Source organism: Trematomus bernacchii, unplaced genomic scaffold (genome assembly GCF_902827165.1).
Source record: "Trematomus bernacchii unplaced genomic scaffold, fTreBer1.1, whole genome shotgun sequence".
Lineage (NCBI taxonomy): Eukaryota > Metazoa > Chordata > Actinopteri > Perciformes > Nototheniidae > Trematomus > Trematomus bernacchii.
This window is the reverse complement of record NW_022988097.1, coordinates 1,548,877-1,564,005: the sequence shown is the minus strand read 5'-3', so window position 1 is coordinate 1,564,005 and position 15,129 is coordinate 1,548,877. Positions and strand designations below refer to the sequence as shown.

At 42.6% G+C, this 15,129-nt stretch overlaps 1 protein-coding gene across 1 annotated transcript in view; it reads left to right on the top strand.

The window, feature by feature from the left end:
- polr1a (RNA polymerase I subunit A) overlaps positions 1-15,129 on the top strand; it is a 57,793-nt gene that overhangs the window by 27,471 nt on the left and 15,193 nt on the right. Inside the window, exons 26-32 of the mRNA XM_034121092.1 lie at positions 5,351-5,451; positions 7,769-7,968; positions 8,307-8,474; positions 9,688-9,823; positions 10,729-10,883; positions 11,959-12,088; positions 12,215-12,322. Of these exons, the coding sequence (XP_033976983.1) occupies positions 5,351-5,451; positions 7,769-7,968; positions 8,307-8,474; positions 9,688-9,823; positions 10,729-10,883; positions 11,959-12,088; positions 12,215-12,322 (998 nt within the window). The remainder of the gene's footprint in view (positions 1-5,350; positions 5,452-7,768; positions 7,969-8,306; positions 8,475-9,687; positions 9,824-10,728; positions 10,884-11,958; positions 12,089-12,214; positions 12,323-15,129) is intronic.

The window sequence follows — 15,129 nt, the reverse complement described above, 5'->3', positions numbered from 1 at the left end:
AGCTACATTTCAATGAATATATCCACTAAGATTAATACATGAAGACTTGTGACTCGGACTTGACTTGGACTCTTCTTGGGGGACTTGGACTCGGACTCAAACACAGGTAATGATGACTCGGACTCGACTCGGACACTCCTTGGGTGACTCGGACTTGGACTCAGACTTGAACACAGGTAATGATGACTCGGACACTCCTTGGGTGACTCAGACTTGGACTCGGACTCGACTCGGACTCTCCCATGGTGACTCGGACTTGGACTCGGACTCGAAAAGTGGGGACGCGAGAGTGACTTGGACTCGTGAATTGGTGACTTGACTACAACACTGGACTCTATAATAATATAATAATAATAAATGGAGCCTCTCTTTTCCTCCCCCTCTTCTGACAGCCCAGCAGCTGATCTCTGAGCAGCAGAGGTGGGGAGAGGCGGGGCTATTGCGTCATCGTTATCAGGAAATTATCGTATAGGGCGTAGACACGGAGCCGTTTGGTCCCCCAGAGCGTTTCGTCCGCTGATCTACCCACCTTGGGACCCGTTATCGTTATCGTTTTCTGCGTTTCCATGTCGGCCTCGTGTGGCCGAACTGTCTATATGATAGAGAACTGTAGCGGATACGACCGTTACCGTTCTCGTGTGGCTGCATCCGTAGTTCCCAGCACTTAGTTCCCCCATGGAACTAAAGAGCAGATCTTGTTCACACCGGAATAAGTCCCTGAGGGAAGATTATGCAAATGAAGCCGCTGACGTCACTTCTTCTTCTTCTGCTTTGGGTTTACTGGCAGGCCGCAAACAACTTCACGGCGTATACTGCCACCCGAAGTCCCCGGCCGGAAGTCCCCGGAGTTAGGGACTGGCTTCAGTAGAAGCTGCTGGGACTCCCAGCAGCTTCTACTGAAGCCTTCCGAGTAAATCGCCAGAACGCCGACACCTCCTCATCACTCCACCGCTCCCATGTTGTTTTTTGTGTTGCCATAAGTTAGTCTCTCTCCGTTGGTGCGCTGGGCTAATGCTAATGCCAGCAACAATGGCGGCTTCACAAAACTTTTCTGAGTTTTACGGGCCGTGGTTTGCAATTCGCCCAGCCAATCAGAAATTGGAACTTTTTTCTCCCCAGGAAAGTACCTGCTCTCTAGCAGGGACTGAAAAGGGGGGAACAGTTCTCATGAACTAAGTTCTGTTTTTGGTGTGAACGCAAAATCCCAGGAACTATCGGAACTAAAAGGGAAAAGTACGGGGAAAAGTACTCCGTTGTGAAAGCGCCACATGTCTGATTGGCTTAGAGCTTTCGTGACTGAAAACATTTTTAAACAAACAAAAATTGACCATACCGCTCACCAGTCCCCACCCCCCTCTTGCCCCTTTCACACCAACGCGGTTCCAGGGCCGGTTCGGAGCTAGAGCCTGAAAAGCACAGTTTTTTTCCTGTGCACACCGCAGCGGGGCCTCTAAGCGCCGAAAACCGGTGCTTTTCAAGCACCAAAAAATTGTCGGTCTAGATTAGCAAGAACCGCATACGTCACGCTTACGTCAGAGGCGGGGGCAGGATCAACCTAAGCAATAACAGTACGCGAGTACGGCAAATAAAAGTTGTAACAAGCAGTAGCGCTGAGCAAAGTGACTAGAACGCAACCACACACTTATTAAAAAAAACACACTTTATAAAGTCAGGCAACACTAACCAGGCTTCGTGTGATTCTGTTTATTTGTACCTTACTTTGACCATCCGTTCGCTCTCATTGATCACTGTGGAGAGCAGGCAGACGTTTTGTATTATAGCAGCTATCGGATGGAATCAATACATGGGCTGCACAGATTGTCATGTCCGACTATCACAAGTAGAATCATCACGAAAAATAAGCCGGTAAAATGTGCCTTTAAACGGCTTATGCCACAATAGGATAGCAGCAACAACAACAAGTAGTCAAGATAGTCAGTTTAGCTTCGGTTGCTATGCTAACATCACCCATTTTATACCAGAGAAACTTTCATAACAGCGTTGTGATGCCAAACAGCGTCAATTCAGACTGACACACATTCACTTAAGGGGAACTGGGGATATGTATCAGCTGCTTGTGTGACAGTCACACAGTGAATACTTTAGAGCCGTGTGAGCTAACCCGGAGCTAACGGGAGAATACACTCCCGTGGAAGAGCAGCCAGCACTGCAGCGGTCGGTAAATGCCGCTGAAACACATTAATAAACAATGAACCACGGCACTCTGGAGAAAAGTACAAGGTTGGAGAAGTCGTTATTTAATTTAATCTGGCTTCGTATGATTAAAAGCAACACGATCATCGACCCGACGCAGTCCCCCATTGTTGTTGTTGTGAGCGCCGTTGGGGAGAAAATCAGCGACGTAAACGGTGACGTCATGACGCAGCCGCGGCAGCACCAGTCGGGCTATGGGCGGTGTGAACAAACCGGGGGCTGAAAAGAAAAAACGGTTCCGAACCAGAAGAGCGCAAGCACGGAGCTAGAACGGGAACCGCGTTGGTGTGAAAGGGGCAACTGAGTGACAAGCTGATAAGTCAACTACTACTGTCAGGGAACATACTGTGTGAACCAAGGCCGAAACAAAGACCAAAGGTTACCCAGTTAGCTGTCTTTGTGTATTGCAACCAGGGACTGTAGTTTCCCCACATCAGACGCATATTCATGACGTCCGCTGGCGCATCATAAATACGTTGATAGTGAAAGTGCCGTCGGATTCTCAAAGCACTGCAGTCTCTTCTCCTAAATCCTTTTGAATTCTCCTATCCACTATTCCTTAACCCTGAAAGGGTCTGTGGGCCATCGGTGTGACAACTCTCCCATCCCCCCTCTTCTCCAGCATTGCCGGTACAGGTCTTGATAAATGGTATAAAACAATTAAAACATTGCAAGCTGAGGCAGTGAAAATGTTTGTAATATTATTGCCATAACAATCACACATTTAGTTTATTCACAAAATCAGACAGTTATATTTAAAAATGGTCTGGCTTTAATACAAATAAAATACTGTAGGCTCGACAGCCCTCCTTAAGGTGATCAACACATGCAGGTACATTGCCTGTCTGAAAGGGTCTCTGGAAATATCAAACATTTAGTTAAAGTTTTAAAAACAGTGACGGGGTCCAAACTCAGAGGTGGAAGAAGTATTCCGATTATTTACCTAGGTAAAAATATGTGTTAGAAGTAAATGTCCTGCATTCAAAATGGTCAATTGCCCAAGTGAAAAGTATTATCATCTGAAAGTAAAATGAATCATTATGTTATCAGTATTAAATACATATAAGTATTTTTACAACTTATATTTAGAAATACTGCGTTGTAATTATTGATGCATAAATGTGCTCATGCATTCAATGTGGCATCTGCTATAATGGGGTTAATGTATATTACTTAATAATACAACACATTATAATACATGATAATGTATGAGTTGATTTACTTCGATCTACTGTACTGTGTACACCACAACAATATTACAAAACATATACTGCATATTAAAGCAAACTATTGTAAAGGTAAAAGTATGAGCATAAAAAACATTTACATTATTATTATGGTTATTAAATATATAAAGACTATATATTATTGAATTACAATTAAGATAATAAGATTAGATATACTTTATTTGATCTAAAATATTGATGTTTTTTAGTAGCCTGTGAAAACCATAACAAATAAGTGATTAAATGCTAGTGTTGAGCAAACACAACTGCAGAGCTGCAAACATTGCAAACAAACTGAAGACCAAAGTTCACCCAGTTGTCTTTGTGTATTTGTGAATGAAGTGCCATCTCATGGTTAAATCCTGAAATAGAACAAATGGGGAAATCTGGCAACGCCCTCTCAGGACATAGTGGGAGGGCTTTAAAATCCCAGGCACTGGGATCCGCTGGGTGGAGTCCATTCTAGAGTGCTACATCTGTAGACTCTGGGGCCGTTTCTCAATCGCGAGGATGCTGGCTTGGTAGCACAGCCGAGCCGAGCATCTTGCTTCAGAAGCGAGGCAAGAATACTTCCTGCCATTCGGAAAACGAAGAGTGGAACAGGCTAGCAAGTGTGCAGGTGTGCGTCATATGAGAGGCCCCGCCTTACATCTTCCGCCACAGATTTGGGGAAATTGGTCCGTGCGCAAAGCATTGTGGGGATTTTAAGGACGCGAAGTCTACCCATGTGCAGCCTCGAAATTTCCCCCAAACCAAGGACGCGGCCTCGGTAGAATTCCAAGTATGCTGGAGATTGGAACAGTCCTTCGGCGGCACTCGATGACGTAGCATCCTTGAAATATTGGCTTGGAAGCCAATATCCTCGCGCTTGAGAAACGGCCTGGGTGTTTCTCAATCGCGAGTAAAGCTGCTGTAGAGCCACTATTTCAAGCATGCTACGTCATCGAGTGCCGCCGAAGTACTGTTCCAATGTCCAGCATACTTGGAATTCTACCGAGCCCGGCGTACTTCGTAGCGAGAAATTTCGAGGCTGCACATGTGTAGACTCCGCGGTCTTAAAATCCCCACAATGCTTTGCGCACGGACCAATTTCCCCAAATCTGTGGTGGAAGATGTAAGGTGGGGCCTCTCATATGACGCACACTTGCTAGCGTGTTCCACTCTTTGTTTTCCGAATGCCAGGAAGTATTCTTGCCTCGCTTCTGAAGCAAGATGCTCGGCAGACATGTGCTACCAAGCAAGCGTACTCGCGATTGAGAAACACCCTCTGGCTGTGGAGATGTTAATAGCAAAATACCCAACTAATCAGGCTTAGTTTTTCTTACAGTGGGGGAGAAAGTACTCAGTTATTTTTCTAATTTCACAAAAATTTGTTTTAGCACAATGTAGAAAAATGCAGTTAACTTAACATCCTGCTTTCAAAGCTTTACTTAATTCTAGTACAACAGTATTAGCATCAAATCAAAATACAAAAAATAGTACTTAGCATGATTTATCATCGGATTATAGTTATTGATGCTTTCTCATATACAGTTATTGTATAATCTATATATTGATAATACTTTTTTCAGAGGTGGACGCAGTACTTGTTTCTTTTACTTTAGTAATGTTTCAATACTACGATTCAATTTATTTATAACCCAAAAAATACATGGTAAATTCATTGTGATCACATTTAGTTTTGTTTATCTGAATCTGTGAAGTTATCAACTGAATGTAGTGGAGTAAAAAGAACATATTGCCCTTTAAATAGTAGTGAAGTAGAAGTATTAGCATGAGCAGCCTCCTCAAGTACTGTACTTAAGTACTTATTCACCTCAAAAGTGTACTTAAGTACAATAATGTACTTAGTTTCTGTCCATCACTGCTGTCATGTTATATTTGTGTATCTGTGTTTTAATGTGTGGCAGGAGCGTTCCTGCTGTATTCTCAAAAGAAGTTGGCCCATCTGGAGCAGACGGAACAAGGAGGAGAGCCAGATGTCTGCGGCCGAAAGGCTTCTATACTACAGGTGCTAAATGACACAAAAGATCTGCCAGTTCTAGTGCTTCACTCTGTTCATGGAGGAGTCAAAATGCTTATTTAAGCTATCTGGCGGCTTCTTAGAAATGTAGTCACTACATTCCCCACAGCCTCAGTACCAGAGGTGGAAGAAGTACTCTCGTTTTAAATACAAGTAGAAGTACCTGAGTGTAGGAATACTCTGTTACAAGTAAAAGTCATTTCAAATTCAATTCAAAAATGTTACTCAAGTAAAAGTAGAAAAGTATTAGCATTAAAATGTAGTTAAAGTACCAAAAGTAAAACTAATCATTGTGCAGATTGGTCCATTTCATAATAATATATATGATATGTTTTATAATGATTGATCATGAAAGTGTTCTCAAAGCTGGTAAAGGTGCAGCTAGTTTGAATGACTTTGTATACTGCAGGGTAGCTTGTGAATTTACTCCAGGTGGAACTAAAGTCTGATTTAACACTTGATTAGATTTCACATCATTCATCCACATCTGTAAAGTAACTAAAGGTATTAAATACATGTAGTGGAGTAAAAGTACACCATTTACCTCTGAACTGTAGTGGAGTAGAAGTTAAAAGTAGCAACAAATGGAAATACTCAGATAAGGTACAAGTACCTCAAAACAGGGTGCGTACGGGTGCTGGAAATCCTTGAAAATGCTTGAGATTGTACGAGGTGTTTTCAAGGTTTGAAAAGTGCTTGAATTTTGGGAATGGTGCTTGAATTTGGGATAAAGTGCTTGAAATTGTAAATGCTTTACTTCGCTTTTTAGATTAAAAGAAAATAAAGAAGTCGGAGCGCGCTTAATTGCTTCGCTTTTACATAAAACAGCTCCGCTCCGGCCTTCCCGCGCAATGCGCGTGACCGGCAAGTGTTTTTGTTACGTGTGTGACCTGGGCATTCTGATGAGAGTGATAGATGACAGTATGCCAGGAGGTTGCCGTTTCAACGAGCGTTGGCTAGCAGAAGACAAATACAAGCCATGGCTAAGACGAGGGTCAAGCGAAGCCCAAGAGTAGCCTCCTGCAAAGTGTGCAACAATAACGATGCGAGAGTCTGCGCTGACGAGCCACACACCACACGAAAGGTACGCCAGAGTAGAGCATTTTAGATTAGGCTATCGTTGCATGTAAAATACATGACACTTTTCTCTGCGCGGCAAAACAAGCTCGCCAAAATGGCTTCACTAGTCTGGCAGTATTTTAAGTGTCCGAAAATGACAGTAAAATAGCGGTATGCAACGTGTGTGTGAAGCAGAAATCCTGCAGCTCCACCCGCTGTGACGGACCGGTGAGCGGAGCAGAACACACATTAAGAGTTAGACCTAACACACTTAGCTATTTTATCTACCTCTGGAACAAGCTAAACTAGTTATAAATATATTTATTCTTCACTGTCGGGTCGCTCATTACTGGATCAGTGAGCTGCAGGAGATACTGACCGGCTGTCAGGAGAGAGAGAGAGGGGGAGAGAGGAAAAGAGAGCGGTATCGGTATCGGCCGATACTGATTCCGGCGATCGGCTCCAAAATTGGCGATCGGAGCATCCCTAATAATTGTATATGATATGTTTTATAATGATTGATCATGAAAGTGTTATCAAAGCTGGTAAAGTTGCAGCTAGTTTGAATGGCTTTGTATACTGCAGGGTAGCTTGTGAATTTACTCCAGGTGGAACTAAAGTCTGATTTAACACTTGATTATATTTCACATCATTCATCCACATCTGTAAAGTAACTAAAAGTATTAAATACATGTAGTGGAGTCAAAGTACACCATTTACCTCTGACTTGTGTTTACTGCCAACCTAAAAGTACCTCAAAAATAGTAATCAATAATATATTGAAAAGTTATTTGGCTGATTGTTTTATATTGGCTCAGCCAGGTTATATGGGATGCCCAGTCTACGTACAGATGGGTCACACATTTTGAAATATTAAACTTAGTTTTCTTTTCTAACATTTTTAATTTTTCATCCTCATGTAGAATGCTATTATGAAACACACATTTGGTTGTTTATAGCATAAAGAACATCTGATTTAATGTGAGGTAGGGAAATAATCATTTGAGTTTAAGTATGTGTATATAAATATGTAATTTACAACAGCTGTAAGATGCTTGAAAAGCTTGAAAATGCACCTTGAAAATGCTTGAAAAGTGCTTCAATTTGACTTTGGAAAAGGTGTAAGAACCCTGTCAAAAGTACAGTAGTTGAATAAATCTACATTACTTTGCACCATTGCTCAGTACACAATGGATGCATCATGGTAACCTTGTCTAACCAAACTGTTCCTCTCCCCGCTGCGCAGCTCATACAGCAGTGGCAGGCTCTGGATGATTCCAGCAGATCCAAGTACAGCAGGAAGTCCTCCCGCTGCCCCGAGCCCTCTCTGGGCCAGTTACGGCCCGACGTCTGCTTCGGATCGGTCTCTGAAAACTTCCACAGCATCACAGAGAAATACCTGCAGAGCGAAGGAAGGCGGAAACAGGACAGCATCGACACAAACAGGTACTGAATGTGAGGGTTTTAAATGTGGCAAAACTGTAGTACAACTTCATGAAACCAAGAAATCCTGATCCTTTTTAATCATGAGCCAAATATGCAAGGGTGGTGGATGTTAAATATTTTTTTGAAGTGTGTCATTCTGGTCCTAAGCAAAGGATCCTGTTTTGTTTGATGTGACTACAAACACGTTTAAAATGTCAAGGTATTGTTTGTGAAGCTTCTGTTTACAGTGTCTATTTTTAAGGGGACTTATCCGGCTTTTGGGGGGTTTCCCCTTTCTTTCCTTTTTCACCTGTTTTGTCTATTTGAAGCCTCATGCCTCTCTTTCACTCTCTGTTCAGCCTCCGTCAGCTGCTGCACTACAAGTGGCAGCGCTCGCTGTGTGACCCGGGTGAAGCAGTGGGTCTGCTTGCAGCTCAGTCTATAGGGGAGCCCTCCACCCAGATGACCCTCAACACCTTCCACTTTGCCGGCAGAGGAGAGATGAACGTGACTCTGGGAATCCCTCGGTACGTCGCCTCTACGCCTAACTCATTAATCACTTTATATACTGTATAAGGGATAATATGCAGTGAGCCAGTTATTATAGCCAAAAGAATCCCAACAGGTTCTATTAACCAGTCTTTAAAAAACGGCAGAGCCCATACTGGTTCCTGTTAGTGTTTACTTCCTGTGTGTCTTCTTCTGCGGACATTAAATTGACCGGACTTCTTTCTGCGGATCGATATTTCTGTGTATTGTCCCTTGATAGTGGGGAGGCGTGTGGCGCAGTGGATAGAGCCTTGGTGTTGGGATCAGGGGGTCACAGGTTCAAACCCCACTGCAGTCAGCATGTCGTTGTGTCCCTGGGCAAGACACTTCACCCCAAATTGCTCCTGTGGGGATTGCCCACAGTATTGAGTATGTAAGTCGCTTTGGATAAAAGCGTCTAACAAGTAACATGTAATGTAATGATAAGAGCGTTCTTAGCAGCTGCATGCTATCAAAAAAAGAGCAGAATGATGAATTTAAAGATTGACCAATCAGAATTGAGCTTTCAACTGAGCTGTGTATTAATAGAGTGGTGCAGTGATTACGTTTTTTGTTTACCGACGCGGAAGTTAGCATCGCACTGGTTCCATCGACAAAAAGCAATGGGATTGAGTACTGCACAGGTTCATCTCCACATATTAACACCACTTTTATAATAGTTGAAGCGCAAATGCAATCACCAGATGTAAAAAGCTAACGCTAGGCTATAAACAAACTACATCACGGTTGCATGGTTGCTCATTACAGCTGTCACACTTAAGCTGGCTATTGTTCGGCATGATGATGTTTAGCAGTCTCATTTCGTCACTCCTTTGACACATTCACAGCTTCAGACTTTCCCCAGTGAGGTCATTACTGACGTATTTTATGTTGAGGAATAAAACATGAAAATCTCTTCACCTTGTCAAACATTAGACCTTATTTCAGAGAAATAAACAAAAACTCACAAAAACCTTTGACTTCAAGACAAGTGCTCAAATGGTTTTAGGACTCGCTCCTTCACCACTTTAAATAAAAAAAATTTGGACTTCTTTAATTGGCACATGATGACTGTTTTAGTGTTATTAAACAAAATACATTTCCTAAAAAAACCATTGCCTACTTACTCATCCCTGCTTCATCTGCCCCAGCCTTCCCCCAGACTGTTCCTCCATGTCTCACCCCCACCCTGTGTCTCTGTTTGTCTCACAGACTGAGGGAGATCCTGATGGTGGCCAGCTCCAACATTAAGACTCCCATGATGAGAGTTCCTGTGCTAAACACCAAGAGAGCCTTGAAGAGAGCCAAGACGCTGCGCAAGAAACTCACCAGAGTCTGCCTGGCTGAGGTAAGGGTCCCTTCTCTTCTGTTTACTCTCCTCTGTTATTATTTTCATATTCCATTATCTCTTTTGCTAGACTAATGTTATCTTTGGGTTCTTTTCATGTCTTTTCTTCCGTTATATTGAATTACTTCCTGAGCCGTCCCTATTATTTTCATTAACCATAAACCTACCCATTCTTTTTTTGATTAATCATTTATTAATTAATTAATCATATGATTGTTTTTAATCCTTTTTTGTGGCATTTCTTCATGTTTCTTCCCTTTTATTTCCTTGTATCTTTTCACTTTGTTTGCATATATCGTTTTTTTGAACAGGCCTGCAACTCTTTTTTTCATTGCCCATAAATCTGCCCATTGTTTTCTGGATACATTTTTTATTTTATCGGCTATAACATTTTAGGAAATAGTGAAAAATTATTTGATCCCGGTTTCTCAAAGAACAAAAGTGTCTATTTAAGAAAATGTCAAATCTCTTTATTCCGAAAAGCTGAAAACGGTATATTCTGCCAGTTGTTTATTATTATTCTAATTTTACTTCTTTAGTTAGACGTATAGTTTAATCATTGCAAATACAAATGTGTTTGGAGATGTCCAACAGTGTGCTAAACTGAAACTTGTGTGTGTGTGTGTGTGTGTGTGTGTGTGTGTGTGTGTGTGTGTGTGTGTGTGTGTGTGTGTGTGTGTGTGTGTGTGTGTGTGTGTGTGTGTGTGTGTGTGTGTGTGTGTGTGTGTGTGTGTGTGTGTGTGTGTGTGTGTGTGTGTGTGTGTGTGTGTGTGTGTGTGTGTGGTGTGTGTGTGTGTGTGTGTGTGTGTGTGTGTGTGTGTGTGTGTGTGTGTGTGTGTGTGTGTGTGTGTGTGTGTGTGTGTGTGTGTGTGTGTGTGTGTGTGTGTGTGTGTGTGTGTGAGCAGGTGCTGCAGAAGGTGGATGTGGTGGAGACGCTGCGGATTGAAAATCACCTCAAACTGCGGACTTTCAAAGTCACCTTCAACTTTCTGCCTCCTGACCGCTACTCTGAAGATAAGCTGCTCACACCACACCAGATCCTGTACTTCATGGAAAATAGGTGTGTGTGTATTTGTATGTGTGAGGGCCGTTGAATTTTCCTGTAAAATAATCCAGTAAGATTTAACCTGATGTAAACATAAAGAAAGTACTGTTACACTTGATAATGGTGGTAAAATGATTTGTGATATGCTTACCAATTTTCTTAAGCACTGTACTGTATCTAGGTTTAAATTTAGATTTTAAACACAAAAACTAGTGCTGAGATGTTGGATGTTACTATTGGAGGTCAGAAGTCCCCTTCCACCAACATTTTAACCTTTAGCACAGTTAAGTAAGTCTCAACAGGTTAAAAAACGATCTTATATGTTATAAAAACTACTAACCAAACTGAATTTAATGAAAGTGCCCTTTTTTGGCACCGTTTTAGCTAATGCCAGCATGTTTCCATGTATTGATGCAGGGCTCACCCCCCTTGCATTATGCTACATTTGCTGCTAGCTATCACAGCCAGCCAAAGTACACCCTGTAGGGAGTAAAACTCTAACACAGAAAAGACCTGTCTATGCTGCCCCAGAACGCCTCATTGGAGATTTTTCTTTTTCCATTTTTTTCTTCCTGAGTACCAAATGGTCCAATCCGTGGAGCTCCTCACGCACACACACTCTCTCAGCGACAAAACTGTGACGCGCTGGGGGGGGGGGGGGTGCTAGTGCTAGTGCTAGTGGAGCCTCGCAGCGACGAAACTGTGGCGCGCTTACACTGTAGGTGCGCCGCGGCGGGCGGGGTGTGGGTGCTAGTGAAGCTTTGCAGATGGGGGTGCTGCAGTCCCCTCAGCACCAACCCCTTCCCGCGTCCATGGTGCTCAGGCTGAGTTCAGGCTGCGTTTCGCGGTGTCTCGCTGTCTCGCTGACCCCACGCAGCAACCAGGAAACGACACCAGTAATAGAGCTCACACTGTCCCCTCCTCACAGCGGCAAGCCCCGCAACGTCCCGCCAACACGGCACCCAGAATCTCCAGATAACCCCCTGTTTCATCAGATGAATCGTGTCGCCACATTGTTGCCAATACACGGCTAAATTATTAACCTCTTTTTTTCTTTTCTTCACTTTGCTCCTTTGTTTTTTCCTCCCAGGTTTTTCCGTCTCCTGCTGGACGCCATTAAGAAGCGCAGCGCCAAGCTTGCCTCCATCGCCGTGGAAACAAGGAAGGCCTCTCTCCGAGATAAGGACAACGATGCAGAGGGCACCGCTGACAACGCAGGGGTCTGTTTTATTATTTGAGTGCTCCCTATATGGTTTTTAGATTTACTGTTGTCACTCGTATTTGAATCAAAGCATCTCTTAAATACCAAAATAAAATCTGAAGTGTTTTCATCATGTTGAAATCAGCTAGACGACGTGGAGGTAGAAGAGGAGCGAGAGATTGTTGACGACCAGGCCAACGAAGGAGACGCCGACGCATCGGACGCCAAACGGAAAGACAAACAGCAAGAGGAGGTATGAAGACAGATCAAATACTTCTTAAACAATACTCAAATGAATACTTAGACGCATTCTAGTTAAAGCTGCACCACTTGGAAATACAAAGCTCTGAAATGAATCTCTTTTACTTTAGACATGTCTAAACAAAGGTTGCGAAAGCATCAAGTATACCAAGTTAACACTAGAAATAACGCCGCTCAACTAAAGCACACATTTAGGAATGGTTTCAGAATCCTGTTAGTAATCCTGGAGTGACTGTGTGTCTATACAGGCTTTATCTGTTCCCAGATTCCACTCATGTTGGTGCTCATCTAACCCCTGCATTCCATTATGTCATCATAAAGGTTTAACAAGACAAGATACACAGCCATGCTTCTGACTCTGTGAGGCTGCACTGTACACAGTGTTGCTTTGAGCTAAATGCTAACCTAAGTAAGCTAACAAGCCATAAGGAAATTGCTAGCTTGCTTACTTTTAGCAGATTTACATGTTCACCCTAAGATGTTGAAACGTATACTTTCCGTCCTTACTAATATTTTGCAATCTAGTGTTGAAGATATTTGCTGTAGGGATGTTTGCCTTCTCTCTAATATAATGGAACTAGATGGTGCTTCACATTTGGTGCTCAAAGCGCCAAAAATGACATTTGAGTAGCAATGTGTGGTTCAAGAAATCATTCCCCTTTACTCAGCATACTCCACAGAGCTTGTTGTGAGCAGTATCATCTAGGAACTATTTCGTTTATACCAAACCACACCTGTGAATGAGTGAGCATGAGCGTCTACACCATGAGTAGATGCATGTTCTTTTCTGCGCGATGGTATGGTTAGTAGGGGTGTAACGGTTCACAGAATTCACGGTTCGGTACGTACCTCGGTTTGGGGGTCACGGTTCTGTACGGGTTCGGTACAACAAGAAAAAGCAAACCATAATTCCAGATTTGTTGTTATTTATTTTTGAACAGAAGTGCAAGTTTGAGTATAAAAATAAGGAACTCTAACATTTTGAATAATTAACTGTATTACACCGTGAAAAACAAACCACAAACAGTAGCACACACACTCAGATGGCCATATTGTCTATAATGGCTGATGCCAAACAAAAAGGTTTCATCAAGCTGTAAAACTAAAAAGAATGTCTTGAAAAATGAAAATATTACATAGTAAATGATAAGAAAGTGTTTCAAGGGCGCATAGCAATTGAAATATATATAATAGCTTCCGTTATTTCTTTTGGTCTTTCGGCTTTCATGTCTATTGGCTTTTTTTTATTTTTTATTTTTTGTAAGTCTTTTTATTTCATTATAGTGTACAATAATCGATGCCATTTCATTTACATTGTAATATCACAGTACACTCACGACACTCCCCGACACTGTAAGCTACATTTGCTGAGAAATACTGATTATTTTACTAGTAACCTTGAAACAAGGTTGATATAGTAATGCAAATGATATACAACAACAGATTTAAATAGCAAAATCTTATCAAATCATAATCAGTTCTTAAATTGCTTACTCTTTTGTTGTGCTTTACATTTCTTGTTTTGAGCATTATTTAGCACCTCATCTTCACACAGGAAGTGGTGTCTTTCTAACTATATACTTGATTACTTTTTTGGCTTGTGAGCTACTTTTGAAATGACCAGCTCACCAAGGTCTACCAACCAAAAATAAAATCCCAAATTGCAAGGGGCTGAATAACACGTTTTATTTATACATGGGATAACTCTATTTGGGTTCTTGAACAGAAACAAATACATGAATACATAAAACTAAAAAGGCATGTTAATCTCTCTCTCTCTCTCTCTCATCGTCTCTCTCCTCTCGCTCTCCTCTCCCTCCGTCTCCTCTCTCCTCTCTCTCTCTCTCTCTCTCTCATCTCTCTCTCTCTCTCCTCTCTCTCTCTCTCTCTCTCTCTCTCTCTCTCTCCTCTCTCTCTCTCTCGCTCTCGCTCTCGCTCTCTCTACCAACCATATTCTGATGACTTGCACTGAATGGAGTCCGTCAATGTTGCATAATCAGGACAGTAACTGCTGATGGCTAGTCTCAGGCAGGCCTCCAAATGTTCATCAGTTAATTGGGAACGGTTCATTTGGAGAAGGCTGACACGCATAAATAAGTCGAGCCGAAGAGTGAGGTCAGTGAGGTGGCACTTTTTCTGACGTTTGGATACTTTTCAACTCTGAATAAGTTCCAAAACTGTCCGGCATGGGCACGCGACTTCAACTGAATGTCGGCCTGCATTGACAACATCTCATCCTCCAGCGCAGACGGGTTCAGATGAAACACTGCTCCGATGTTTTGGGCCAGCGAATCAATATCATGGTCTTCACTAAACGGATAGCACATGAATGTGGCGATTGGCTCGAGCAAAGCGAAGTCTCTGAACAGTTTCTCGAAGTCAGATGTAATGTTATTGACTTGCTCTGTGTAGCGTGCACTGTCCTTCCCTTGCTTCTCCAGCTCAGAGGCGATGTTTTGGAAGTTGGCCAAATCTTCACCATCCGTTGTGATGGAACTCAACTTAGACATGGGGAGTTTAGTTTTGTCAACAAAGCTTTTAAATGTCCGAAAAATGTCCGAAAAATGTCCTCGCCCCGAGTGTGTTCCTTCATTGGCAGAATTGTCAGCAGTTCCTCTTTCGCCGTCATGTCTGTGAACACCATCCGGATCAAAACGCACAATTGCGCTGTATCGCTCACGTCAGTGGACTCGTCTAGTTGGAGTGAGAAGCACTCGCAGTCTTCTATGTCCTTCCTGAGTTGCTGGGTCAAATCCTCAGCCATGACTTCACAGCGACGTGTGACTGCTCTGTGATAAT